Here is a 26,943-nt window from a genome sequence, read left to right on the forward strand (position 1 = left end):
TATCTGGTCTATGGTTATAACGAGATGAATCAATTATTCAACAAACTTAAAAAGTCAATTATAATTGGAAGGAGTAAGAAATATACAAGGAAAAAAATTATCCATTGTACCAAAAAAATAATGATATTGTCATATTGTACCAAAATAAAGAATGATATTATCCAATCCATGATAACGATCATCGCATTAAGAATAAAAAAAAAAAAAAAGATCATCGCATTAAAATATCTTGTTGTGATATTACGACGGGCGATTAGGAAATAAATGACACATTGACACAACAATTTCACATGCACCTAATACCAGGTTCCAGATCCTTCGACAGCCTTCTTTGGCCTGGTTTTCTTCTCTCATATATAAACCTTTCACTTCAACTTTTCCTCTTCATTTTCCAACACTTCTACTTTCTCTCTAATCACTCTTTCTCTCTCTGATTAAAATTCTTTTTCCTTTTTCATTAAGTTTACGATGGCTTCCGAACCAGAAATTTCAGAAATTTCTTCTCTATTCGAAAGAATGATTCGAAACAGAGACATGTCTCTGTTTTTACCTTTCATGTTAAACCTTTCACAGTCTTCTTCTTCAAGAAACAACTCCGACCCAGATCATGATTCCGATTCCGATGCCACCGAAGATTCCAGAATCATCTTGGTGAATCCATTCACACAAGGTATGGTTGTGATCGATGGAGCTTCAAGCCTTGAAGAGCTTTTCAACAACCTTGGAAGTGCTACAAAGACTGGTCAACCACCGGCAACAAAGGAGTCTATAGAAGCTATGGAGAAGGTTGAGATTGAAGAAGGTGATGGAGGAGAGTGTGTTGTTTGTTTGGAGGAGTTTGAAGTTGGTGGGGTTGTGAAGGAGATGCCTTGTAAGCATAGGTTTCATGGAAATTGTATTGAGAAGTGGTTGGGGATTCATGGGTCTTGTCCTGTTTGTAGGTATCAGATGCCTGTTGATGAGAAAGATGATGGGAAGAAAAGGGAGGAAGAAGAAGGTGGTGAGAGGAGAAGGGTTAGTGGTGGTGGTGGTGAAGTTTGGGTTAGTTTTTCTATCAATAGGAGTAGGAGAAATCAAGATCAAGCTTCTTCTGATGGTGATTCAAATGATTCTTCATCAAACCCTAGAGATGATGATGAGGTTGAAAATTAAGGTCAAAATCAAGATACTTCTTGTGGTGGTTCAAATGATTCTTTATCAAACCTTAGAGATGATGAATAAGTTGAGAGTTAATTTTGATTTTAGTTTTGTTAGGATTTTGGTTTTCAATTTGTTGATGAGTGTGTATAGCTTCAAATGCAGAAAATTGTTCTTACTTGTGGTAATAAATAATGATTTTTTTAATTTTATTTTGATTCTTTTGAATGTGATTTTATTATTTATCTGTGATCTGTCCATTGGTTTGAAGCATGGTTTAATATTGTTTTTGCGGTGGCGATCATGTCAATTATTTATATTGGGGTTGCGATTATATTTTAGAATTGCTGTTGAGCTATGAAGCACGACACGGACGGTGGACGACGCGACACAGACACTGATATGTCGACACGGATAATAATTTAAGAAAATGACATAAATCAGTGTAATCATAGGTGTTGTGTCAGTGTCGAACACAAATGTTGTTTGACACCGAGACACACTTAATCCGAGAAGTGTCCATGATTCATAACTGAAGGTGTTCTCATTACTTGTTTCAAACTTCAAAGTTAATTTTAACAAATTTGAAAATTAGAATGAAAAAAAATTAAATGTAAAAAGAGAGAGAATTTTGATTTTACAACACACTTTGTTAGGCTACTAAGTCCTAGATGCCTTATTTTTTCACACACTGATTTTGCACACATGTAACGAAGAGTCATATTATGAGTTTTCTTTGATGTTCAATTCAGATTCTGTTTCCCTTTGTTGGAGAATCTTGATACCTTGGTACCTTCCTAGCATCAAAAGTGTAGCCATAGGATTAGTACCTGGTGACTCAGAAAAAGTTGAGCCATCCAATACCTTTAATCCCTTTATACCATGAACTTTGTAGTCTTTATCAACCACTGTTCCAACACTGCAACCACCATGATAGTGATAGATAGTTCTTACATTTTTCTTGCAAAACTTTCTAAGGTCAAACTCAGTAGATACCAATTTGCTTTGCTGTGACTCACCAAGGAAAAATGCAATAGACTTGGACCTTGCAATTTTATTGAGTAATTTTGTCATCTTAATACATTCTTGCATATCATTTTCATTCTCTAGATAGTTGAATTTCACAGCAGGGTTAAGCCTTGGATCATTGTTGCTCAGTTCAAGGTACCCTTTTGAAAGAGGCATTGCTATCTTTGCAGCAATGTTAACCCTTGATTCATTGATGCTTAGTGGAAATATTGATGCTTCAACTATGATTTTCAAGTCTTCTGTTATGCCTGCAATTTGTGGTGGATCAGGAAGTCTATTTTCTGGCTTAGAATCAACTAAGATTGCTATGCAAGGGTTGTCTTGCATTCCTTGACCAACCTGTTTCATTTCATGAACTAGTGGAATGTTGAATTTTTTCAATTGTTCTTTTGGTCCAATGCCACTTAGAAGCAAAAGTTGAGAGCTACCTAATGCACCTGCTGATAATATGACATCACCCCTTGAAGTTGAATGGTTTGGTTTCTTGATGTAGGCTTCATATGTTTCATCTAAACTTCCATTACTCTTGATGAACTTGATACCCTTGGCCCTTGTTTCATTCTTGTCACCTGAGTGGTCAAATTTCAAGAATGAGTACTCAAAACTGTAAACTGAAATTTTTTATTGCTACTTATTCTAGGTTTTAAATCACAGTTATGTTTTAGTCATGATATCTCCTAATGTGGCCACGATTGCAATTGCAATACAATTAAATGGATATAAAAAATCTTGAATTGCGACTAAAATTGCAATCCTAGACCGTTTTTTGAAATCTTCAACTTATAGTTGCAATGTTCAAATTACGGCTGCATTGCACATGTGACAGGAACATCTAATTGTATGGTTATCAGTTACAAATGCATTGTATTGTGACAAGATTGTTGAAGTTGTGCAAGGTGAATGCCATAATTATGGCTGCAATAGCATTGCATTCACGCCGGGATATCTGAAATTGCATTTGCAACGGGACCCTTGCATCACAAGTAAAATTGCAGTCATATAGCTGCAATGTTTAAACTGCGGCCACCTCGCAATTGTGACAGGACCCTTTAAATTGTGGAAGATGATGCGACAATCAGGTCGCAATCGCACTGCATTTGCGACATGATCCTTGAAACTATGGAAGATGAATGCCACAATATGGTTGCGGTGCAGCCACAGAGACATAAAAAAATCATCGTCACAAAATAGGGCTAAAAACCTTGCACTTATTACATAAATTTCCAGAAATATCTTTATTTATTCTTCTTACCATTGTAATGAAAGATGATGCTCTTCACTGTGGCATTTACAAGAACTGTGAGGTTCTTTGGATTTCCAGCCTCAAGAAGATCAGCTGAGGTATGTCTTTTTCCAAATCCATCAAACACACTCCCAGAAATCTTGGTTCCCCTGATATGCTCCAAACTATAACCATTGTAGGGCAAAATTCCCGTTTCGAGAAGACTAAATTCAGCAACAGATTGCCATGGTGTGAGAAAAAAGGGAGGAAAAACAACTTTTGATTCCACCCATTCATAAGCTTCTTTAACAAGTTTCTTATCCCAACCAACTTTATCAACAAATTCATCACTTGCTCTACTATAAAATCCACCATTTATAGCTGATGAGCCACCAAGAACTCTTCCTCTCACATTGCTAACACCATCTTCTGAAGTGAATCTTTGTGCTACTGACATATGATTATTGTCTTTCTGAATCAGTGGAAAACCATAGTATCTTCTATCAATTACTAAGGGATTTCCATATGGTGAACCACCTCTTTCTATTAGTAGCACAGAGAATTTCTCTGATAGAGTAGCTGCTAAAGGACAACCACATGTACCTCCTCCAACTATAATGTAATCATATGATTTCCCTGCTACTTCCTTAACATCCGAAGTCATGTGCCATTGTCTCTTACCTACATTGTGGAAATGAAATTGAAAGTTAAAACCTTGTTTCAAGCTTAAAAGAAAGCAAACATCTACGAAGCGTAACTTCAGTCGTTCAGCCAAGACAATAGAAGGAGTTTGAGAAGAAGACTATGAAACATCGATACAATATGGACACCAAAATGACACTGACATCGATACATAGACATCTATAACATAAAATAAAATTAATTAAACGCAACTAAAAGTGTATGTGTCGTGTTGGTTTTGGACACTGACATGTATTGGATACAGAAACACCAATTTGAAGTGTCAATGCTACATAAGGAGGTCCAGAATTCAAACCCTGACTAACATAACAGACAAACTACTGTGCTAAAAAGAAGAAACGAAGCATAATGAGCTTTATAGGCATACCTTGAGGTTCTGAAGGGAAAGAGAAACCACAATTTGCAAGTACTATGAACAACAAAAATACAACAAAGAGAGGCTTATGAACATGTTTGATTTGTGGAAGTTCCATAACTAGTATTACAATTAGTTAATGCATTTGATTTGTGAAAAGAGGAAAGGATGATTTTATTGGTTAATGTGGGCTATGATAATTATTAGCATAACCCTTTTTATATCCTAGCTGGTGAGACTATATGATTAAAGTTTCATCATGAAGTATTTAGAAAATGCGCATGGTTTTACCAATTATTCCATTGTTCTCTTGTTGGAGACAACCACTTTCTGTTGATGTTATCATGTTTTCTTCTAACCTTGAATTTCATAGGTGGTTGTGATTAAAATAAATAATGTCTTGATTTTGAAGTTCGAGTCTTAATGATTCCACCAAATTAGTATATAACCTAAGTTTTTAATCTTCAAACTTTCACTATCTTGGTAAGTTCATTGATAACTTTATTTGATAAAAAAAAAGTGAAAATCATTACAATGTATGTGCCATGGTCAACAACATGCTATTGGCATAATAACTGCATGTAGGTGAGAATTGTTTTGCAATGGAATGATGAATGATGATCTGGGTAAAACTTCAGTCACATTTTAGGTAGGGACATGATCTTAAGGATACATTGTATTAAAAATATTCTTGGAAGAAAAAAGTGAGAAAATTTAACCTACTATTTTCAACTTATACCTCTTATCACCTAATTTCTAAATTTTCATCTGATATTTTTAAAAAATAAAATTTTGTCAAAATTTTTGGAGAATTCTACATTTATAAATTATATCCATCAAATTCAAAAGTTGTTATTTACCGAAACGATTTTTTCTTTTTAACTTTGTTAGGATGTCATTTTTAAATATTTAGGCGGGCTGAAGTATTTGTAAAAATGGAGCGCACATGAAATTCTTATCCAACCCACGAGATGAAGATCGATACTTAGGTCACTGGATGTTCTGAAGTACGGATGAATAGGAAAAAAACTTACATGTATGGAGTTGACTAACGGCTCCCCACTTATGGAATTGGGGATTAGGGTTTTTATTGTGAAACAACCCAAAGTCGGTTCAAATAAAATGACCAAACATAAGAAAACGTGTTCTCACAATGAACATGCTGTTATACCATTTATATTTAACACTTTTGACTTACTATCGTCACAGGTTGTCGACTTTTTACAATATTATAAAATCATATGTTATTTGAACAAATTTACATTCAACTTTGTTGAAATTTGAACCCACTTGGGTTGGCCTAGTGGTACGTGCACACTCATGAGTATATTTAAGTGATTGAGTTTAAGTGGTTAACGAAATGCTTATCTTAATTGTTTGAAACAATTCAAACTTTTACAGAATTTACCTACAAATTGGACTTCGAATTATTGAAATCTCTTCTCATGCGAACCAAAGGATAACACCAACAAATATTGCCATGTGCCTCATCACAAAATGATCATATTTGTAGTATGGGCATTCTTGACAATTAATGAATACGATAAAGGGAAGGATCCAAACGACTAATTTGGAGTCTTCACCAACATGTGATTGTGAAGAGCTAAAGTCAACGCTAGACTAACAAGTACTCCCTCCGGTCTCAAATATAAGAAAAAATTCCTTTTTTAGGTTCATTGAATAATTAATGTATTTGCTTTACAATGTAGACCAGATACATTAACTACTCAATGAACCTAAAAAAGGAATCTTTTCTTATATTTGAGACCGGAGGGAATACAAACTAGATTCAGACCTAAAATTGCACGGTTAAAATGTTGTTTTATGAATTATAAATTGATATGTTTGTAATTTACCGTTTAACATGTAAAAAGCTTACTCTATTAATGTATACGCCTTCGTATTATATTATTATTAATAAGAGAAAGATAGGTCAACAAAAGTTGATGTATCTGAACTTAATTTTTAACTAAATACGTCAACTTTTGTTGACTAAATTTTATCTTATAAATAGAACCAGAAGAGTGATTTTAAGGAAAATGAAATGTTATTTATAGCGACAATTTTTATCACGAGTTGATCACAAACTACAATTTGGGCAATTAAATTGTTTGCTGGCCGGAAATCAAGGAGGTAAGTGGTTCTACCTTATCATTTCAGCTTGTTTTTCATTTTCTCTTGGCAAAATTACTAGTCCTTTATGTTATTTATTTGTAAGAGTTTGGTCTATTACCTTTTTTGTCTCATTCAAATTCTTTATCTCATGAAATGTTTGGCCAACACACTTTGTAAATGTTGCTTTATTTAAATAATGTATATACGACTATCCGATTGAAATTTTTTCTTTTGAAAGAACTATCCGATTGAATTATTGTCGGGGACTACATAAGTGATTTAGACATAACATTTTAATAAAAAAAAAAATATAACATAGACCGTCTCATTTATATTTTGTTCAATATCCATTTTGTTATTGAATTTTTTATTTTTAACTCACACACACAACTCAACTCACACATAAACATATCTCCCCTTAAGATAAGTAAAAAAAAAAACCTTAAGTACTAGTCTATCCATTCGTTTAAATATACTCCTTCTCAAGATTTTTTTTATCCATATATATTTGCATAGGTCAGCCCAACACATATGAAAGTGTAAATAAATTTTCAAGATGAGATCCTTTTAACAAAATTTCTAAATAAAGTTTGACATGATCAAATATTTTTCAGTGCGCATGGTTGTACTCATCATTCATTCTTCTTTTATTGGTCATAGGTTTCTTTCCTCCCAAAAGATGGTCCAAGTAGGTTTATCTAATTTACACCAAAATAACTTTTCATAACATTGTTAACTAATATTCCTAATCCAACTAGTCGTGTAGTTACATTGAAGTAAAAATCGATTCAAAGTGGAATCATGATCATTGTTATAAGACGCTACCAAATCAAATTTTGGTAGGGCTTAACATTTAACAATGAGAACTAATTTAAATAGTGGATAACCCTCTTTTTGTTAGATAACCTTTACCAAATTATTCCAACAGAACATTGTTACTCTATGGCCCAATTTCAGCACCAAGATATGGAAACAAGAAAGGGATCAAGGTGGGAGAGTAGTTAGTTATTCCACACCATATAATATACCTATTTTAGTGACCATGTTATATTATAGAGTCAATTCTTGAAAGAAAAAACAATCTTAAAAGAAAAAAATAATTATAAAGTCAATTATTTCTTTTTATTATACTATTCTCATTTTAATTGTCGTTTTTAGGTTGTACACGATTCTTAATAATATGATTATTTAAGTGGATTTTATTAATTGTAGTTAATAGAATAATCAAGTAGGGTAAGTAGGGTATCCACAAGTCCTAGTTCAACTGGCAAAAATGCCGAAATTGTTAGACCGGATGCCATGACCGGAGTTTGAACCCCGGTACCTCCACTTATGTGTGTGAGTTTATAATGGTTTTGTCATTTCGTCTATCTACCAAAAAAAAAATTAAGTAGGGTGAAATTGAATAAATGTTGCATTTGTATTATAAAGTGATAATTATATTAAGACAGAAAATAAAAAAATGTAGAAGCGACAATTACAATGAGACAAAGAGATTAATAATATTTAGTACAAACTATATGAAATTTTTTCTTTTATAATTATGATATTGTGCTACATACTTTCATGAATTTGATCTAAAAATTATATAAACCATCTTCATGGTTCACAAAAGTTTAAACTGCAATTTAAGTCTAGTAACGTTTTTGAACTTGTTGAGTCCTTGTCATTCTGATATTGGCTATTCAAGTCAAACTTTTCTGACAACTTAGCTTTCTTCAACTTGTTGCCACCTCTTTTTCTTAATGAATAATTCTCAACATAGCTACCATCAAATTTAGTTTCTTCATTTCTCTTTCTCCCATTGACTTCATTACTTAAATTATCGCTACGAAGCACAGACACAGACATTGGACACGACAATGATTTCTCTTCTGAGTGCATGGCCATTAGTGGCAATTCAAGTGAAATAGCACTAGAATTTTTGAAGTCTCCTATTTCTTCTATTGAATGTTTATCTTCCCTTTCTGAGATTTCAGAAGATGTCAAAGAACTTTCCAATGAACACAAAGAAGTTCCATTGTCCTGTTTCCTCTCCTCATAGTTTAAACTTAACCCTCTTGATTCTGTTAGATCTGAGATTGGAGAACTTGGACATGCATTGTTGATCATAGTAACCAATTGAGACAGTTCGTCTTTTGTCAGTTTTATTCCAATTGGTGAAGAATTGTATCCAGAGAGGGCCTCCTGCGCCTTCATTAGTACCGATTGTAAATATTTTCCTTGAGCTTCGATTCGAAGCTGCAAATGTTTCTGCACCTGAAATGAACAACCAAATTGATTAACACGTCCTTATGCAACATTTAGTGCATATTTGGATACACAATGTATATGTGATGAAATCACGGTGGCAGCGTGATTTTGTTGCAGCTTAAAGTGTATTTTTTTTTTACCAAAATCACGGTAGCACACCATGATTCTACTGAACTCACCGCCAATCCAAAAATGTACTTGGAAGTTAGAATTATGATTGAAGCAAATTTTAATCATGATATTGCATTATTTATGTTACCTCAATTTGTTCATTAAGTTTCCTTTCTACTTCCACTTGCATTTCTAGAGCATGAGATATCTCCATGTTTCTGGCAAAAACAGAATTTGAAAATAAAATCTCTAGCTAATACCAGTTCAATCTAAAATTATTTTGTAGAAAAAATCATAATCAAATATTTGATAAAAGCTCTAATTATTACTCAGTGATTTGATTCTGGTCCCCAAGACTGATTTCTCTGCTGCATTGTTCATCACAGCTCTTGGTTTCTGTGTACACTGCACCAAAAGGACCATCAATGTTATGCCAAATAATCAATCATTTGGATTAACAAACACACACATTTACACGTTGTAAACAATTTGACCGATAATTTAAAAATCAGACGGCTCAAATTACACAATAACAAAATCAATTAGTCTATAAACAATCTCGACCACTATTTTGATACGAGATGGTCGAGATTGAAAACTGTGCGACGCAGTTACTGAAGTAAATATGTTTCCCTACAAGTCATCACCTTGTTCTTTGTTGTCAGAGTAGGTTTCTAGTTGTTGGCTTTTCCCAAGTCTATATTTCTACAACCAGTAAAAAAACATGAAAAGTCACAATTTCTTCAGTCAACAAAAATAACCAAAAAATTACAATATCATTACAAAAATGGGAATACCTGTAAATGGCTCTTGAGATGGTACAAAGTAAGTCCTGGAATTTCCATCACCCTCATAATACTCTTTGGTGTTGCTTCTGCCACATTAACATACACAATTTGAATGATACATTAAGTAACATTTATGCTCTAAAGTGTAATAAAAATATGAAAAAAAATAGTAAGGTCATTATTGAGTTTGTTTTGTACTTACTAGCTGCACCTCCAAGTTGATTAATTGCATCAATGAATCTTTGGTGAAGTTCAGGAGTCCATTTGAGCCTTGGTTTTGCATCAGTGGATAGAACAAAATGCATACTTTGATTCTGCATGTTTTGGTCCTTTTAGATTTGCATCAATATTATGGAAGGTATAGTAAGTTTCTCTTTATAAGTTGTGAATTTTTTATGCTCTATGATCTCACTTCATATCAGGAAACATTAGTGGGGTTATGTTGGAGGAATATATGCCATAAGCCATTTCATACCTACTTTTTTTTTTTTTCTTCTAAAAAAAATAAATTAAAAATATTCCTTCTACACTTTTTTCTTTGACTTAAATGGGGTGAAGAGAATCTATGATGGAGCAATAAGAGAGAAAGTATAACAGCTCAATTTTGAGTCTTAAAAGGAGAGAAAAGAAGGAAAGTGTGTAGTTTGTTTTTATTTTCTTGTTTTCCCACTTTACTCTATGTGTGGTTGATTCCATAATGAATTAGGTAGGCCCACCATATTTAATACAGGGTCCTACTTTCTTGATGCCTTGAGAAGCATATAGGAAAATAATGATGGAAATGCTGTTATGGATTTTTTTTTTATCTAGCGATTGAAACTGAAACTAATCGATCATTGTTGGAGAGTTCGGGGAGCACCTAGAACTATTTCAGATTAATCTTCTAAGTGTTTTTTTGGATTGACGTTTTCTCATCCAGACTTAGGTTTGAGAGCCTCTCCACCGTGAAAACCATAAGTTGTTATTTATAGCTTTTGCGTAAAGGTAGTTTTAACCGCGATTTTAATATTCTAAACGCCCATTCAAATATATGCTAAGTCGATAAAAGATCAGGATAGTATATTTTCACCTAAAATAGTAAGATATTACCTGAGCATTTTCAATGTATAGTCCATCAAAATTTGTTGAAGTAGACTTCAAAATGTTACATCAATTTGAATTAGTCTATTAATTTTTTACTCTAACAATAAAACTCTTAAGAATTCAAGATGAATTTCACACTCACCATATAGATCAATATTTCATTTTCATTTCATTTAATTTTTTATTTGAAATATTGAACTATCCAGTCCAAAAACAATGAAGGAGAATCACTTCTTGATGCAACTTTTAATCGACTTACCCATTTGGGGTTGGCGTAGTAGTTGGTTTGTGATCTTGGAGTTTGCTCTCTCAGGTTCGATTCCTCCTTATGCCAATTTTAGTGAGCAAGCCCATGCAAAGCCTTGCTCTGACTTTAAATGGAACCCTTGTAAGTGGACAGTGGGATTGGTCCCCTCAAAGTAGTCGATTCTTGGATCGAATACTTTTAAAAAAATTTAATCGACTTGTTTGTGAGTTAGATTGTTTACAATGATGAAACTATTGAAGTACACACTTTTGGTGCTAAGGACTTGGAAGATAAAAACACTCTCTAATAAGTGAGTCACGTGTCATATATGACCCCTTAACCTATTTTGGTCAATGTGAAACTGGATTCACTTACACTAGAAATTTCAACACAATTATTTCTTTCAAATGTGAATTTTGATTTTTTGTGAGGTATGTTTGTTTGTGTTGGAATTGGCAGATTCCTTTTGTTCCATACAGGGTTAAAGGAATCAAAGAATCTAGGACTAAATTTTTGGTCCCAGGGCCTTAATGTTTCAACAAAGAGAGTAATAGAGATGAACGAAAACTACCAAGCAGTATTTAATTTTTTGATTAAGATGGGAGTACCAATCAAAATGACACTAATAGAATATAGAATACGTGTATGTCAAGACATTAAATGTAATAATTTCTTTAGATTATCCATACAAAAGAATTGCAAACCCAAAGTTAATCAAGTGACCATCACCACCACAGAACAGTTTAGTGCTTGTCATGACATTACTAAGCACTAATTCAATCAATTTGTAGGGTCATGTATATTATTACCTAATGACAAATGTTAACTTGTGCCCTCAAGGGCACATGTTAAGGAATTTATTATAGAAATATACGTATCAAAAGTTGTGTAGTCAACTTCTAAAAAGTTAAAATATTATGTTTTCCAATACAAAGTTACTTTTTTTGGGTTCCTTAACATGTGTCCTTAGGACACAAGTTAACATAACCCTTACCTAATATAATCTAATCCATCAATGTAAAGCTGTATTCCATCAAGGATTTAGTTGGATTTGAACCAAAATATGCATAATGAGTCTGGCAAAAAAAAAAAAAGTTTTCTATTCTTATTGCAATTTGCAATCACTATTCTGTGTTTGTCCTCTTGCTGTTCAGCTGCAAAGGTAGCAAAGTATCTATTCTAATGGTGGTACTTTTGGATTTTAATTGACGCATTCACGCAGTCAACTCATCGATGTTTGTTATGTTGAGATTGATCCGTTGAGATTTTAATGTAGTTTTTTTTAATGCAACACTAGTTACAAACCCGTGCTTCGCACGGGGGTTCAGTAACGTATTTGACAAAATATTATATTGGAAGGATAGATTGTGAAATGACAGATAATTATAAACCATAATACAATATTTAGAGTACTCTTGCATTACGGATTACAAAATTAAATCTTTAAAATGGTTTGATCACAAGTAACAAATGAAAACATATTTTGTCAGCGGTAGAAACACTTTTCCAGTAATAATTGATATCTATCTATAAACCAATGAAAACCCTATTACCAAAGCTGCCTGATTTATATCATTTTGACTTTCAGCTTCAACATATATAAATCATTTCACATGATCTACAGCAAAGACAGTAACTGCAATTTAGTATCCAGTTCTTTCAGGCGAACAAACTTCTGCATCAGATAGATAGCTGAAAGCCTCTCTACCTAATATATATCATTTTGTGTTTTAGCTTCAACGTATATAAATCTTTTCACATTATCTACATCAAAGGCTAGGGATGTCAATGGATACCCATGGGTACGGATAATATGATACCCGTCCCCGCCCCGTTGGATAAGTATGATACCCGTGCCCGCCCCGTATCCTCGTGGGTACTCACTATACCGGTACCCGTGGGTATTGAGGTATACATGGGTACCTATGGAGTTTTGAATTTATTTATTTTTTGGTACAAATAATAACTTTTTTTAATTACCAAAAAACTTCAACTTTTAAACATCCATACATAATCCACTCAAATTTCATTAATCATACATAATTCATAGAAAATTCATGATTCTTATATAATCTATATGTTTTATGATGTGAATGAAGTAGAAATGGTGAACTTAATAAGATGAATTAAAAAAATTTAAAATAAAAATAGGTTATTATTGAGGATTTTTAGGTGGGGGATAAAATTTTCTTCAATAAGGTACCAACTTTAAGTAATAAGATATGATATATAAAGATATATTAGTAATTTACTTAATTTATTATCGGGTATGGGTACCCATAGGTATGGATACAATCCAATCCGTGTCTATGTCCATATAATAATGGGTAGTCAAATACCCGTTTATTATACCCGTGGATACCAGTTTAGCTACCCGCTCCATACCCGTGACAGATTTTACCCACGGGTACCCATGGGCATGGGTATTTTTGCCACCCCTAGCAAAGGCAGATATTAACTGCAATTTAGTACCACGTATATAAATCCCTTCACATGATCTACAACAAAGGTAGATAGTAACTGCAATTTAGTATCCATTCCTTTCAGGTGAACAAACTTCTGAATCAGACAGATAGTTGAATGTCTCTCTACTTGATTTATATCATTTTGCCTTTCAGTTTCAACGTATATAAATCATTTCACATGATCTACAGCAAAGGCAGATATTAACTGCAATTTAGTATCGAGTCATTTCATGTGAATTATACGCACTTTTAAAAACTTGTTTTAAAGGAGAGATGTTCAAATTACGGAATATTACCATTCTTAGTAAATTTGAGAATGAAGTTCGCATAATCCAAATATTTGTGATGCATGGTTTAAGGCATGGGGTTCAGTAACGTATTTTGTAAAAAAATTGTTCCGAAGGAAAAATGAACAAATTAATGAATATTGCACAAAAATTAAAAAACTTTATCAAAATATTTATGAAAGCTTTATCAAGAGCAGGAAAACAACATAAATTACATAATAGTTAAAATTATAAAAGTGAGCGCTACTGTCATAGAGTTACCAAAAAGGGATTAACACCAATATTTACATGACACAAAATGAACGAAAGAAACACATTAAACTCTTTAGCGTCTTGTGTAGGAACTTGGTTATTAATATTTTGACCGTTAAAAAATAAAAAATCTCTTTGACATCAAAAAAGTAATATCAACTGAGCAATATTCAGTCTCTTCACATATGCTTAGTAATATTCAGTCTGAAAGATTACATTGAAAGGATAGATGGTAAAATGACGGATAATTGTGAATCATTATAATATGTCAAAATATAAACCTTAAAAACCATGAACCATCAACTTAGTTTTAAATAGTTAAAAATAAAAAATTGTAAAATAGTTAAAAGTTTTTAAAAATATAAAAATTGGAATATAGTTAAAAAAATTGGTGAGGTAGCACTCAACCAAGCAACACTAAAAAAATTACATGCATTAGCGTAACAAAAAAACAGACAGACGGACATAAAATATTACTCTAAACGTTAATGTGTGTATATATTCGCGAGATTGAAGAAAGGAGATAAAAATATTTGGGATCATTAAATGACATCGTGAATAAAAATATTTGTGAGATTGTGATGATTAAACGATATTGAAATTAAATATATAAGTGATAAAAAGATAATAAAATTCCTTTGAAAAAAAGGTAATAAAATTAAATGGAATCTCCTTAAAAAATTAATGGAACGGTTAAAAAAAAGTTAAATGGAAGAAAAAAACATAATGAAATATAATATTAAAAAATAAAGAAAAAGTTCCCGGCGTGAGTTGAAAAGAGGTGCTTGTGAAATAAATTGTCGAGAAGTAGTTTTTTAAAGTAACATTCAACAGCTTCTGGTCAAAGCTCATTCCATTCAATTTTATGCGTTCAAAAAAAGTACTTTTTTTAGTAAGTAATTAATTGATATTGTATTCGGCCTAACTTCTCCTTAAAAATGTAGAGAAGTTTGAAAAAAGTCGGGTCAAACGATACCTTAATCTCCCACAAAGACAATGTAGAAGCAATTGAATTTGGGAGAAAAAATTGAAAAATAGTTAAAAATATAAAAATAAGAAAATAATTAAAAAAATTGGTTAGGGGCAAAAATGGAAATTCATAGGCCAAACCTTAAAAAAAAAAAAAAAACTTGTCGAGAAGTAGTTTTTTAAAGTAACATTCAACAGCTTCTGGTCAAAGCTCATTCCATTCAATTTTATGCGTTCAAAAAAAGTACTTTTTTTAGTAAGTACTTAATTGATATTGTATTCGGCCTAACTTCTCCTTAAAAATGTAGAGAAGTTTGAAAAAAGTTGGGTCAAACGATACATTAATCTCCCACAACGGCAATGTAGAAGAAACTGAATTTGGGAGGAAAAATTGAAAAATAGTTAAAAATATAAAAATTGGAAAATAATTAAATGTTATTAAAAATATAAAAATTAGAAAATAATTAAAAAAAATTGGTTAGGGGCAAAAATGGAAATTCATAGGCCAAACCTTAAAAAAAAAAAAAACCACTTCCAATAATTGAATTACCAAAATGCCCCTCATAGGGGCAAATTGGTAATTTCAAGGGGCATTTCCTTTCTTATATATAAGTAGATACCTACCTTAAATTTAAGATTGTTCGATCTCTATCCAACAACCTCAGAATTGCATGAATGCATCAAATTATTGATACTATATATCAATCTCGGTCGAAATAAATAATTTTGAGCTCGAACCCCAACCTACATATTGTATTGTCGCTACCAACTAAGTTATACTTTGGAGTACATCTTTATTGAAATTGTAGTTCGGTGAAATGTGATTTTAGTAAGAATATTAATGATTAGCTTCTAATTTATTAAAATTAATTTTTTTCTCAAAACTTCAATTTGACTGAAAGTGGTAAAAAAAGTACTATTTGCATTGGATTGAAAATTTCACAGCACTTTCTATATCAATTTTACTTGTAAAATCATGCAAACATAATATAATTAACTTCATTTCAAATTCATCGTAACTACCCATAAAAATCATAGTGAATTTGGCCAATTTAGAGATTTCATATAGTTGATATGTGCCTTCAAAAGCTAAAGATAAAATCCTTGATTGGATATGTTTAAAGATTGTGGTTCGTCATCCACTTATCATGTGTGGAAAAATTAGTTTAATTGTTATGATACGTTATTGGTTACATAATGCCCAATTGATTTCTAATTTCTTAAAGTGTATTTTTTTTTTTTTGAAAGAATAATTTCTTAAAGTGTATTGATGCCTAGATCTTTGGTCGATTAAATATCTGTGTTGTTTTTAAATTGTGAAACATTGTGTCTCACTACGTTATTGCCTTTTTGTATCATATCTTGTTTCATGTGAAACTTTAATTTATTTATAAATTAATCGAATATTTTGCAAACAGCTGGAATAGCTCAGTTGGTTAGAGCGTGTGGCTGTTAACCACAAGGTCGGAGGTTCAACCCCTCCTTCTAGCGTTTTTTTGGATTTAAATTTAAAACACAAATTATACTTTTTCTATTTACAAATTCTTCAAGCGTTTTTTTGGATTTAAATTTAAAACACAAATTATACTTTTTCTATTTACAAATTATACTTTTTCTATTTAAATTATTTAAAATTGTAATTAAAAAATTAAAAAAAAATTCTGATTTAAAACTACGACCGTCAGATCAACCCCTCCTTCTAGTGTTTTTGGATTTAAAACACAAATTATACTTTTTCTATTTAATTATTTAAAATTGTAATTAAAATTCTGATTTTGAAATAGTCGTTACGTTAAAACTACGACCGTCAGATCAAGCAATATGTGGTCGTGCACATTTCTTTATCATAACATTTTTTTAATAAATTATTTATTATAACATGAAGAAGGAAAAAAAAAATGTACCCAGAAAAACAAGAGTAATCCACAGTGCTTACGTCTTAGTACTCTTCATTAAAGTCCCATAAAGAAATTATTCTAAAGAAAATGCATACTTTAATGGTGTGATCTATATCCAAGCTAAAGACAAAAAAGTAAAAAAGGAAACTATCCACCAATTATAAATGGAAAGAAGGAAAAAGATAAAGGAGTGTAATGAGGTTTTTTTTGGACACCTTTTGCAATCTTAGAGTTTTATTGAGTTTTGGTATCTTAGTTTTATTGAGTATGATACCTCACTTTTTTTTTTCTTTCACAAGAACCTCTAATCACTTAATGGCATGTTTTTTAAATATGAAGAGTGTTAGGTTGTTAGCAACATGCTTTTATAACACATGTTTTTAAAAAAAAAAAATATTTTTTATTGATATTGAAATTTAAATGAGACTCACTAACTCATTTGAATGTGAACCATGGATAAAGAGTGTGTTAAAATTGTGTGTTGAAGAATGTGTTACTAACACTATTCATATATTATTTTGAAGTGAATTGAAATTTTGATCTAATTTTGCGTTGATAGTACCAAACAAAACTCTAGAATACCAATTAAAAAAAATTCTTTTTTCTTTTTTAGGCAAAACAATTAGGGTTGTTTATGAGTAGATTTAAGTTTTTATTTGTAAATTATTTTTTATTTTGTAGATAAAGAATTCTTGACATTTCCATTAACTTGATAAAAGAAAAAAGTGAGAACAAAAGAATAAAGTAGGTTGAATTGAAAGAGATTTTTCAAGAAATAACAACATTTTATATTGTGAACTAAGAAAATGTGTTAATTAATTGACGAATGTTTGTCTAATTGATAATAATACGGTATATATTTCACAATGCATGAGTTTATATTTTAATGCTAACGTAAGGACTTCATTGGAAGATAGTACTGCCCTTTAAACCTAAATATTGTTAAATCCCTTCTCCATACTATACGAGGTTAAAATGAGTTTGGATATTTACTTACTCATTGTTGGGATCTTATTTGTTAAAATGCTAGTTATCATCTAGCTTTTGATATGAGATAAGCAAATTGAGTCACCGATAATTTACCAAGAGCGTCCATATTAGAGTCTAACCATTCATGTCATGAATTCTTGTATTCTTCTCTCATTCATGATGAAATGAAATAAGTTGCTTTCACTTAGAAAAAATATAAAATTGAAATGCATCTGTTATTTGGTCAAGTGATCTAGTGACTAAAAATTCACTAGTTAAGTTAAATAAATGGGGAATCTAAGATTCGAAGCCACTGCATATCGCAATGTTGCTACAAACTGAGCTATATGGTCACCGAAAATAGATGCATCTATTTTATGTAATTGAATTCTTACCATTTCTTAATTATAGTATTTAATGTAGGGTCATATTTAGAAAAAAATATCAAAATGATAGCATTTAATAATTTCATTGGTCTTTTTGACTTTTTTTTTTCTTCATACACCCTCTGGTCACTGTTATAAGCAAAAATTTACATTTTACATTCATTCAATTAATGATGTATATGGTCTTTATTATAGACCAAATACATCATTTAATGAATGAATCTAAAATGTTAATTTTTGCTTATATTAGTGAACGGAGGGTGTATAAGACAAGAACTAGTACAATTTAACAAAATCCACCGTGTACGAACAATTGTGATAATTGTATAGTTAAGGAGAGATTATTATTTTTTTCCATCCTATGAGTTTCTTCTACACCATTTTCAGATTCTATAATCTAAAATGTTTAACGTGCTTTGGGGGATTTCATATGATATGTATGCCGTTTGGAGTTTATAATCCGAACAACATATGACGCGCGAGAAATTTTATAGGACGGAAAAAGATGTCTTTAACATATAGTACTCCATCTTATCTTATGTATAAATTATAACCAAAAGTAATCACATAAATAGGGTCTCAGCAATGATCCAATTGAATGGATATCTAGTTTAAGATCTGAATATCTAACTTGTGACATCAATATTGGTTGTTGTGGTGGTATAATGTAACCCAAATATTTGAAAGACAGGAAAGGAGAGAGTATTTAGAAGGTATTCCTCTTTCACCACAGCTGGTGTACTTGAAATTCTTTTTCTTGTGCTTTAATATATTCCAAAACAACTAAAGGAGATTCCATGATATGATGCAATTGCTAAAGCCAAAGGGACCCATGCATGTAGTATTTTTATTAACATCAGTTGGAGAAGGTCAAGTGAATATCAAAAGTCATTTAAGCAAAAGTTGTTTCATCAATTATTACTCTTTCAATTTCAAAGGACCCCAATCAAGGAAGATCTCACAAATCCAAAAGCGGTGAAAGTTAAGATGAGAAGAATCACCAAAAGGAACTTGTCAATATCCCACCATGGAATAATTGAAATTTTATTTACTCAAAAAAAAAAAATTGTAAAACTTGGTCACTTATTAGAGAAAATGACGTGAGCAATATGTCACTAGGTGAGTGAATAAATTTTATTTTTTTCAATAAGGGCTAAAGTAGGCATGAAGCTTTGTTTTTGCCCTAAAAGATTGTTACATGACTTTAATTTTTTTGATCGTCGCATGCTTAATTTGTGTCGGGCAATAATGAATGCTAGTGAAGACATAATCCGGATAATTAGGAAGCTTGAAAATTATGTATCAAAGACCTATGAGGTTTATAATGGTATAGGTTTCAATTGTTGAGGTCTTGAAAAGTTGAGTATTTAGCCTTCTCTAGGAGATCCAACTAGATCAGTGTTTAATAGTTATCAATTTTCATTGTGTTTCTTATCATATCAGAATATAGACAATATTAAATTTTGAGTTAAGTCTAAGACAAGACAATCGTTACAAAAATGGTTTTTAGGTGATAACTAACTACAATTTATAAACTCATTATCAAACTAGATTTATAATATTTACTATCAATATTACTTACACACATGAATAGAAGGCAAGCGGGTAATAAGCTGCGCCGTTAGACCTTTTTAAATGACAAAATCAATTATCGTAAACACAACATTCATGAAACCTTTTAATTAGCATTACTAATAGGAATATTTGTTCTTTTTGTAAAGTCCACCAAAATTACTCTTCGTCTACCCGCTCACACATTGGCCGACACCACACTTGCATTGTGTCACACCTCAAGATTGACAAAACAATTAAGATAGAAGGACATTGAAATTGTTTTGAGTTTTGGGAGGTTAATAACTTAATGAAGCACTTATTCAAATCCTCCCAAAACTTCAACTTCACTATCTTTGAAGATCAAAACCCATTGAAGAGGAATTGTGGGTCTAGCTTCTGATCGTAAACATAACATTAGTCATAAGTTCCTTAAAAAATCTTATTAGTCATAAACATGTACTACATCCGTTCCTTTTTAATTATCATTTTTTGACATTTTACACAAACCAAGACAATTAATAAATGTTACTACTTTTGATACAATTATTTTTACTTTTACTATAACGATTATTAATTTAATATTTCATTTCATATGTTTCTCTCTCCGTAATAAATATCTAACGGTAATATTGGTAAAACAACATTCAATGTTGCATTGAACTTTGAAAGTGACAGTTAAATAGGAAAAAAAAATTTCTCTAAAAGTGACAATTAAAAAGGAACGGAGGGAGTATCATCTATGTGAACATAACATTTCAATTCACATTACTCAAATTAATTCCGGTTGATAGTTATCAACTTTTAGGAAGAAGAAACCTAGTTTTTATTCGCTCTCGAGAATGTGAAAAACCTCGGTAAATCTATTCCTCTTCAAGAAAATTGAAAACCCACAATTTCAAGTCAAAGTTTTTATTTATTTTTTAGGTAAAATGACTCTCAACGTCCTTTAACTTAGGTTCAAGTAAGTTTGTATGGTTTTTTTTTCTTTTTCTATATCGTTTTCGTCCTTTTTATCTGTTTGCATATCAATTTTCAAACATCAAATATAAAATTAATAAGAGTACATGAATGAAAGACCATCAATTTGAACTCTAAGAACTTATAATGAAATAAAATCATGATTTGAAGCTTGAAAATTCAAATGCAAATTGACCAAAAGGACGAAAATGACATGAGAAAATGATAAATGACATTTTTTTCATCTAAAATTAAGTTAATAGACGACAAGAGTCAATTCACTCATTTTTAAAGTTTAATTTTAAGTTTAGATTATCGGAGGAATAAAAATTGTTTCTGGTTTTAAATTGCTATCATCTTCCTAATCAAATGCCCAAAACCCCAAATTTTCATAGCAATGATGTGCATTTTTCCTCAAATGACAAAACTCCAGTAAAGATGAACATGATTGAGCCACCCTTTCCGTGTGCTCCAGTCACTTTTTGTAACACCCTAAACTCTAAAAGCGATAAATTACACTAATGATATAATCATATAAAGAATTTAGATGTTACTTATTCGATAAATCACCAAGCATGCATTAATATTTTTTTTCCAAAACATTGTAGCGGAATAAAAACATTATTTACATCTACATTTAAATAAATCATCTCAACAATCATCCATAATAAAATAAGTCTCTAATTAGCCATGTCAACATACTACAAATGTCATCAACAATACATAGTCTCAAAAATCTCCAACTAACATAATAAAGGTAAAAATCCAAGACCAACCCCTAATCAGAGCCCTAGAGACTACGACACCAAAAATAATAAACGAGGTAGCGTCCAAGCTATCCTCAAGCAACTCATCAAGCAAAACAACTAGTTATGCACGTCGTCTACCCATCCATAAGGATAAGGTAGACGGTCAACCAAACGACTACTGTGGGTTAGTTTACAATTCACAGTTAAACATAATCAAATGAAAATAAATAACATCATTTAATTTCACATGATTAATAAATTCAACATCATCATAAGCCAACAAGTGTAAAAGTACACTTAAGCAAAGCATACAATTTACCTTGTTCAAGTGTACACAACAATCACCAAAGAATCCACTAATGCAAATATACACCGATTAACATATATTCAAGCACGACTCGACTCACCAATCAATAAATGCATGCAGTGTTCTAGATTCCTCTAGATGCATGTGGTACCATAGGATTTCGGAGATAATGTTAACGTTTGAATCCACACCCACGCAAGAGTACACCTCCTCCTATGTATTTCACCTATGTAAAAGTACACATCCTTTTACATTTCTCATATGACTCAATATGACTATGATGCATGGACTTCAAGTAAGATTATACAATGCGCCTAACACCAACTATATAATCACCAAAAATGTAAAAGACACCTCCAATTACATTTCCTCATAATCAACACGATAGGCATTATCAAGTTTTACAATCCACACAATCAACGAGTCAAAATTCAAACAAGAGTCATCACCATATTATTGAATCAAATTCACTAAAAGAATCATCTTTGAAATAAACATCTTTCACCTTAAAGAAACATCATCATTTCGAGTTCAAGTTTCTCAACAAAGATGGACAACTAAGCACCCCCATGATATTCATCATCTCAAACACTCAACCTACATTATTTCATTCCCATTCTACTTTATAAGCATGAATCCAAAGTTTCCTACAAGTTATCCGTCCAAAAATATCAATTTGACAAAGTTCGTCTATGTGTTATAAAACTAGCATTTTCCGATTATCTCACCAAAATAAAGTAATCAAGTTCAAACGCCTCAACCAAATACATACACAAGTTACATATGAGTGCAGTAGTATATACATATACGTTTCATAGGCCAATTTCGATTAATTCCAAAATTCACCTAAGTTCGTCTCATTTTATCACAAAACGTCGATTTTGCCAAAATTAAAGTTCCATGGTATTCCTATAACAAGCCTACATACTTCTTATAAGTCTGCCATTATAGTAGAGAAGTCAAAACATCACCATTGTTCTTAAGAAAGTTCATTGTTCGATTTTCTCAAAACAAGTTCGTCTCAAAAATCCAAGTTTCCTCTCATTTATGAAATCCAAAGCAAGTATATGCATATTATGTTCCAACAAGTATATTAGTTAAAACAGCAAAAGAATACCCTCCAAAGATCGCCTAGGAATCACACGTGTTTCCCGCAAGCACCCGACGCGAGACAACATTGATTGTTGTCCCTGACAGGGCGCCTAGCGCCAGGACTGCAGCGCCCATCGCTGGCTCTTTGTGACTGGGCGCCTAGCGCCCCGGTGCAGGCGGCAGCGTTGCGAAAGACGCTGTTTGGTGTGTTCTCGCCTCGGATTTTCGCCCAAAACGCCCCAAAAGTGCTTATTTTGATTCCCCCATTTCCCAAAACCATTAAAGTCATCATCCAAGACTTATACACGTCAAATAGGCTCATTTCACAACCCTCAAAATAGCTTAAAAATGAATTCAATTAATTTTCAAAGTAAAAAATAAATCAAGTTTCAACAACACGACACTTTGATTCTCCAAAATTCAACACAACAACAACAATCACTTGAATTATCATTACTCAATCCTTGAATTATCATTATTAACAACATTCATAACATGTAAGCATGAATTCACCAACAATCAACAACAACAACTTCATTATCATCAATTTCAGCAAAAGTCAGCAAAATAACTTATCAACAACAACAACAACTACGAGTTTTAAGCACATAACACATCAATTTCATGAAGTTTATCATACCCATAAATTCAAATGAATTAGGAGCACGAATTTCATCATTCAAAATCACAAATTATCACAAAAGCACTTAAATCCCAAGCTCTCCCCCTTTAGATTACTTTAGCTCCTAGCCTTCAATCTTAAGCTCTCTCCCTATAGCTCCTCTTTTCTCTTCTTGATCCACTTTCTCTCTCTACCTCTCTCTCAAAATGTTTGTAAAATGAGTGAATGAATGTGATGAACTAATTTTCTCACAAGGGTTGTGTTTATATAATCAACACATAAATGGGCTTAAGTCTCTAATTGTCTTAATGAGCTCAATATTCTTACCAACTAATTTACCAAAGTTACTACACACTTAACCGTCAAAATAACAAATAATTACCGTCTCTTAAATAATTACCCCAACTCAATAGTAACTTAGTAAAAAAACTATTCCCACTTAAAATACCAAAAATAACCTTCTAAATAAAATGACTAATTTACCCTTGCTCATCAAATGACCAAAATACCCCTGAGTCTAAATTGACTAAAATACCCTTCTTAAGGCAAAATCCACTAATCTCAAATAAAATACACACAAAGATAATTAATCACACATAAGCGCATATAAACACACATAATAAATAATTAAAATAAGTCTAGCGAAAAAAATGGTTGTTACACCCTTTCCCTGGCAACAGCGACGACATCAATGACGACAACAGTTTGGTTTCTTCAAAAAAATAATAATTTGTTTTACTAGTATACATTTTTCTTGTTTGGCATAAAACTTAGTACCTCATAAACATTGGTTGTGAAAGTTTGTGAAGGAAACTAAAAGGTCATTAAGAGAAGTTGACAATGGTTTGATGAACATTTTGTATTGTTTTCATTCAAAACATTGTAATTCAGTTTTATCCTAAATCATGCAACTCCATATGTGTTTTTAGTCTTTTTAGTGAGAAATCATGTAAATCGAAAAAAAACAAGACATCACATGAAGAATTGAGGATATATGAAGATTGAAGATCAATAGTTCTTAGAAGGACTTTGAAGACAATACAAGTTGAATAATATTCATCTCAAGTTCCAAGGCTTTCAAGACGGAAGAACGCTCGAAAAAGGGATGAAATTGAAAATTTTGCACATGAGCTACTAGCTCATCCAACCCTGCACCTAAACCATGCGCCCCTATGCATGAGGCGGCCTTGGCTACTTCCTCATGCATCCCTTTGTGTGTACCCATGCACCCCACACATGGCTTGCGGGCAAAATGTGTTGTTTGCTTGTTTTTTTAAGATAGATAGGTGGAAAAAGCCTTATTTTCTTCTCTTAACCCCTAAGTAATGATGCACTATAAATAGAGACCCTAGCACACTTTTTTATTCATTCATAAAGCTAACGGTACAAGGCAAGGGTCAAACTTCGGAGCTTAAAGGTGGATGATCTCCCTCCTTTTCTTGTTCTCTCTAGGTTATTTTTTTTTTGTGTTTTGTAATGATATCAGTTGTGATGTGCTACTAAACTTATTTGATTAGGATTCCAAGATGAAACTATGCTTATTTGTAGTATTAAATTAATAAAGTTTTTATTCAGTTTATGATTTGATTGTTTGATTTAATTTGGATATGTCCGTTTTTAATGCTTTTTTTGACCAACAAGAAACTGATATTTAGGTGGATTATAGGACTGACAACACTACTTCTGTCCGAACCAAACAATAGTAAATTGCTTAGTTTCTCAATAAATTCTTTTAATCGAAGCTAATGTATGAATTTAGGTTTTTGACTCATCTTAAGGGAACACCACAATTATAACTGGTTAAATTGAGACGATATAAAATCAAAACTTCCACTTCTATATCACAGGGTGTTACATTTTACTTTAGTGAATCAAAGACAAGTCATAAACTAATAATTAACGACATTAATTTCAACAAAGAAAGAAGATGTGATTCAAGGATTCTGTAATCACTGTTATACTTCTGAATCACAACAACTTAATCTCGCATTGGGAAGACAATTAAAATCATGCAAACCACTTCATCTCTTTTAATTCTTTTATATCTAATAAATTCTGCTATTTACCAAGTTGAAAGACAATGCATGTGGATACAGTAACTTACTACTTTATTACGTGTTTGTGATTTGATGCACTTGCCAATAAATGTATAATCATCAATCATCTAATTATACTAGTTTATGTGGGTCGTGGACCACATAAGCTATCGGTGCAATGTGGACTATAAAAAGAATCATGTACTTGACAAGTTTGTATTATAAAATTCGAATTGTACCTCACCTTACAAAGACCGTATCATAACACGTATAATTTAATTTAAGCGACATATATTAAATATAACAATTTTAAATACATTAAAAATCAAATGACATAACACAAGAGCATAAAACAAACAATAAAACAAAACATAAAATATCACAGATCAACTAAACTAACTTCTTCATCTCATTACTCCATGATATCCCTGATTTTTTCATAAGTTCTGGGCTGAATCAAATTTTTTCGAATACCTTCGAAAGATCTGGCCAATGAAGTGTCCAACTCGATTGATCCTTTAGTACTTTACTGTCTAAATATCGAGAAAATGATTTTGACGTTGTCGTTCCTGAATGTGCTTCCACCTTTGGCCTTTCACACCATTGGCCAACGAATTGTCCAACTCACATTATCTCTTTCTCTTTTCTTGTAGAATGTGCTTCCACCATTGGCCTTTCACACAAAAAGCTTACTATATTATTTTATGGATGGTAAAAGAACATGGTGCCACTCTTTAGGTTGACACCGTTTGTTTGAGTGTAAGGTTGATCATCAAAGTCTCTTTTACCCTAGACATGAAACAAACCTTTACTCATCCAACCCCCCCCCCCCCCCCCCCCCCCCCTCGTCTTCTTGTATCACATGTTTAGTATCAGGTGTTTAATAAATTAGCATTAGATGTTTAACAATTTTTTGTATAAGCTTCAATTTTAATATAAATGTATTATGAAAGTGTTTATATATTAATAAAATGATAATTTGTATCATGTTTTTCTCTTTACTTTTCTGTTTATTTATATTTTTTTGTCATTTTCAATTATGTCATCTTAATAACATACGCCACGGTTGTTATGAAATTATGGGCAATACAAAGATTCAGATTATATAACTGAAAAATTCCTATAAAGTGGTTTGGATTATAGAATCCGAACAAAGGATATTTAAGGAAAAAAATAGGGCGCGTGAGAAACAACTAGGGTGGAAAAAGTAATATTCGAAATAAATACTAATGAAGCCATTCCATGATCCTAAGATTGGGCCTAAGAGGGTCATTTAAGAGAATTTCTTTTTAGGCCCCCTGAATATCGCTTAGGCTCCCCAAAATTCCATTTTTATCCCATTATATATATATATAGGG

At 31.9% G+C, this 26,943-nt stretch overlaps 3 protein-coding genes and 1 non-coding gene across 4 annotated transcripts; 2 read left to right on the plus strand and 2 right to left on the minus strand.

Annotated features, from left to right (window-relative positions):
- The first annotated feature begins 389 nt into the window (after positions 1 to 389).
- On the plus strand, positions 390 to 1,344 carry LOC146921530 (E3 ubiquitin-protein ligase MPSR1-like). Its single transcript, XM_085714920.1, has one exon. It carries the CDS (start codon positions 469 to 471, stop codon positions 1,150 to 1,152), a length of 684 nt encoding a protein of 227 aa, XP_085571046.1. The 5' UTR covers positions 390 to 468; the 3' UTR covers positions 1,153 to 1,344.
- A 315-nt stretch (positions 1,345 to 1,659) lies between these two features.
- Positions 1,660 to 4,638, minus strand: LOC146921531 (Glucose-methanol-choline (GMC) oxidoreductase family protein). Its single transcript, XM_085714919.1, has 3 exons — positions 4,458 to 4,638; positions 3,419 to 4,069; positions 1,660 to 2,735 (listed from the first exon to the last, which is right to left on the minus strand). Exons 1-3 carry the CDS (start codon positions 4,561 to 4,563, stop codon positions 1,861 to 1,863), a joined length of 1,632 nt encoding a protein of 543 aa, XP_085571045.1. The 5' UTR covers positions 4,564 to 4,638; the 3' UTR covers positions 1,660 to 1,860.
- Positions 4,639 to 8,043: 3,405 nt separating this feature from the next.
- LOC146921532 (myb family transcription factor PHL8-like) lies at positions 8,044 to 11,307 on the minus strand. The gene is made up of 6 exons (XM_085714921.1): positions 9,915 to 11,307; positions 9,722 to 9,798; positions 9,572 to 9,629; positions 9,254 to 9,329; positions 9,073 to 9,142; positions 8,044 to 8,819 (listed from the first exon to the last, which is right to left on the minus strand). Exons 1-6 carry the CDS (start codon positions 10,030 to 10,032, stop codon positions 8,160 to 8,162), a joined length of 1,059 nt encoding a protein of 352 aa, XP_085571047.1. The 5' UTR covers positions 10,033 to 11,307; the 3' UTR covers positions 8,044 to 8,159.
- Positions 11,308 to 16,432: 5,125 nt separating this feature from the next.
- Positions 16,433 to 16,506, plus strand: TRNAN-GUU (transfer RNA asparagine (anticodon GUU)). The gene has a single exon. It is a non-coding gene; the product is annotated as a tRNA-Asn (tRNA).
- Positions 16,507 to 26,943: the final 10,437 nt, after the last annotated feature.

Source organism: Medicago sativa, chromosome 5 (genome assembly GCF_051527215.1).
Source record: "Medicago sativa cultivar Bolivia chromosome 5, Bolivia_mono, whole genome shotgun sequence".
Lineage (NCBI taxonomy): Eukaryota > Viridiplantae > Streptophyta > Magnoliopsida > Fabales > Fabaceae > Medicago > Medicago sativa.

Coding starts and splice junctions, on each gene's coding strand:
- LOC146921530 (XM_085714920.1), top strand. CDS start 469: ATGGCTTCCGAACCAGAAATTTCAGAAATTTCTTCTCTATTCGAAAGA.
- LOC146921531 (XM_085714919.1), bottom strand. CDS start 4,563: ATGGAACTTCCACAAATCAAACATGTTCATAAGCCTCTCTTTGTTGTA. Junction 4,070..4,457: donor TTTCCCTTCAGAACCTCAAG/GTATGCCTATAA, acceptor TCCACAATGTAG/GTAAGAGACAATGGCACATG. Junction 2,736..3,418: donor CATCATCTTTCATTACAATG/GTAAGAAGAATA, acceptor TTGACCACTCAG/GTGACAAGAATGAAACAAGG.
- LOC146921532 (XM_085714921.1), bottom strand. CDS start 10,032: ATGCAGAATCAAAGTATGCATTTTGTTCTATCCACTGATGCAAAACCA. Junction 9,330..9,571: donor CTCTGACAACAAAGAACAAG/GTGATGACTTGT, acceptor CTTTTGGTGCAG/TGTACACAGAAACCAAGAGC. Junction 8,820..9,072: donor AACTTAATGAACAAATTGAG/GTAACATAAATA, acceptor TGTTCATTTCAG/GTGCAGAAACATTTGCAGCT.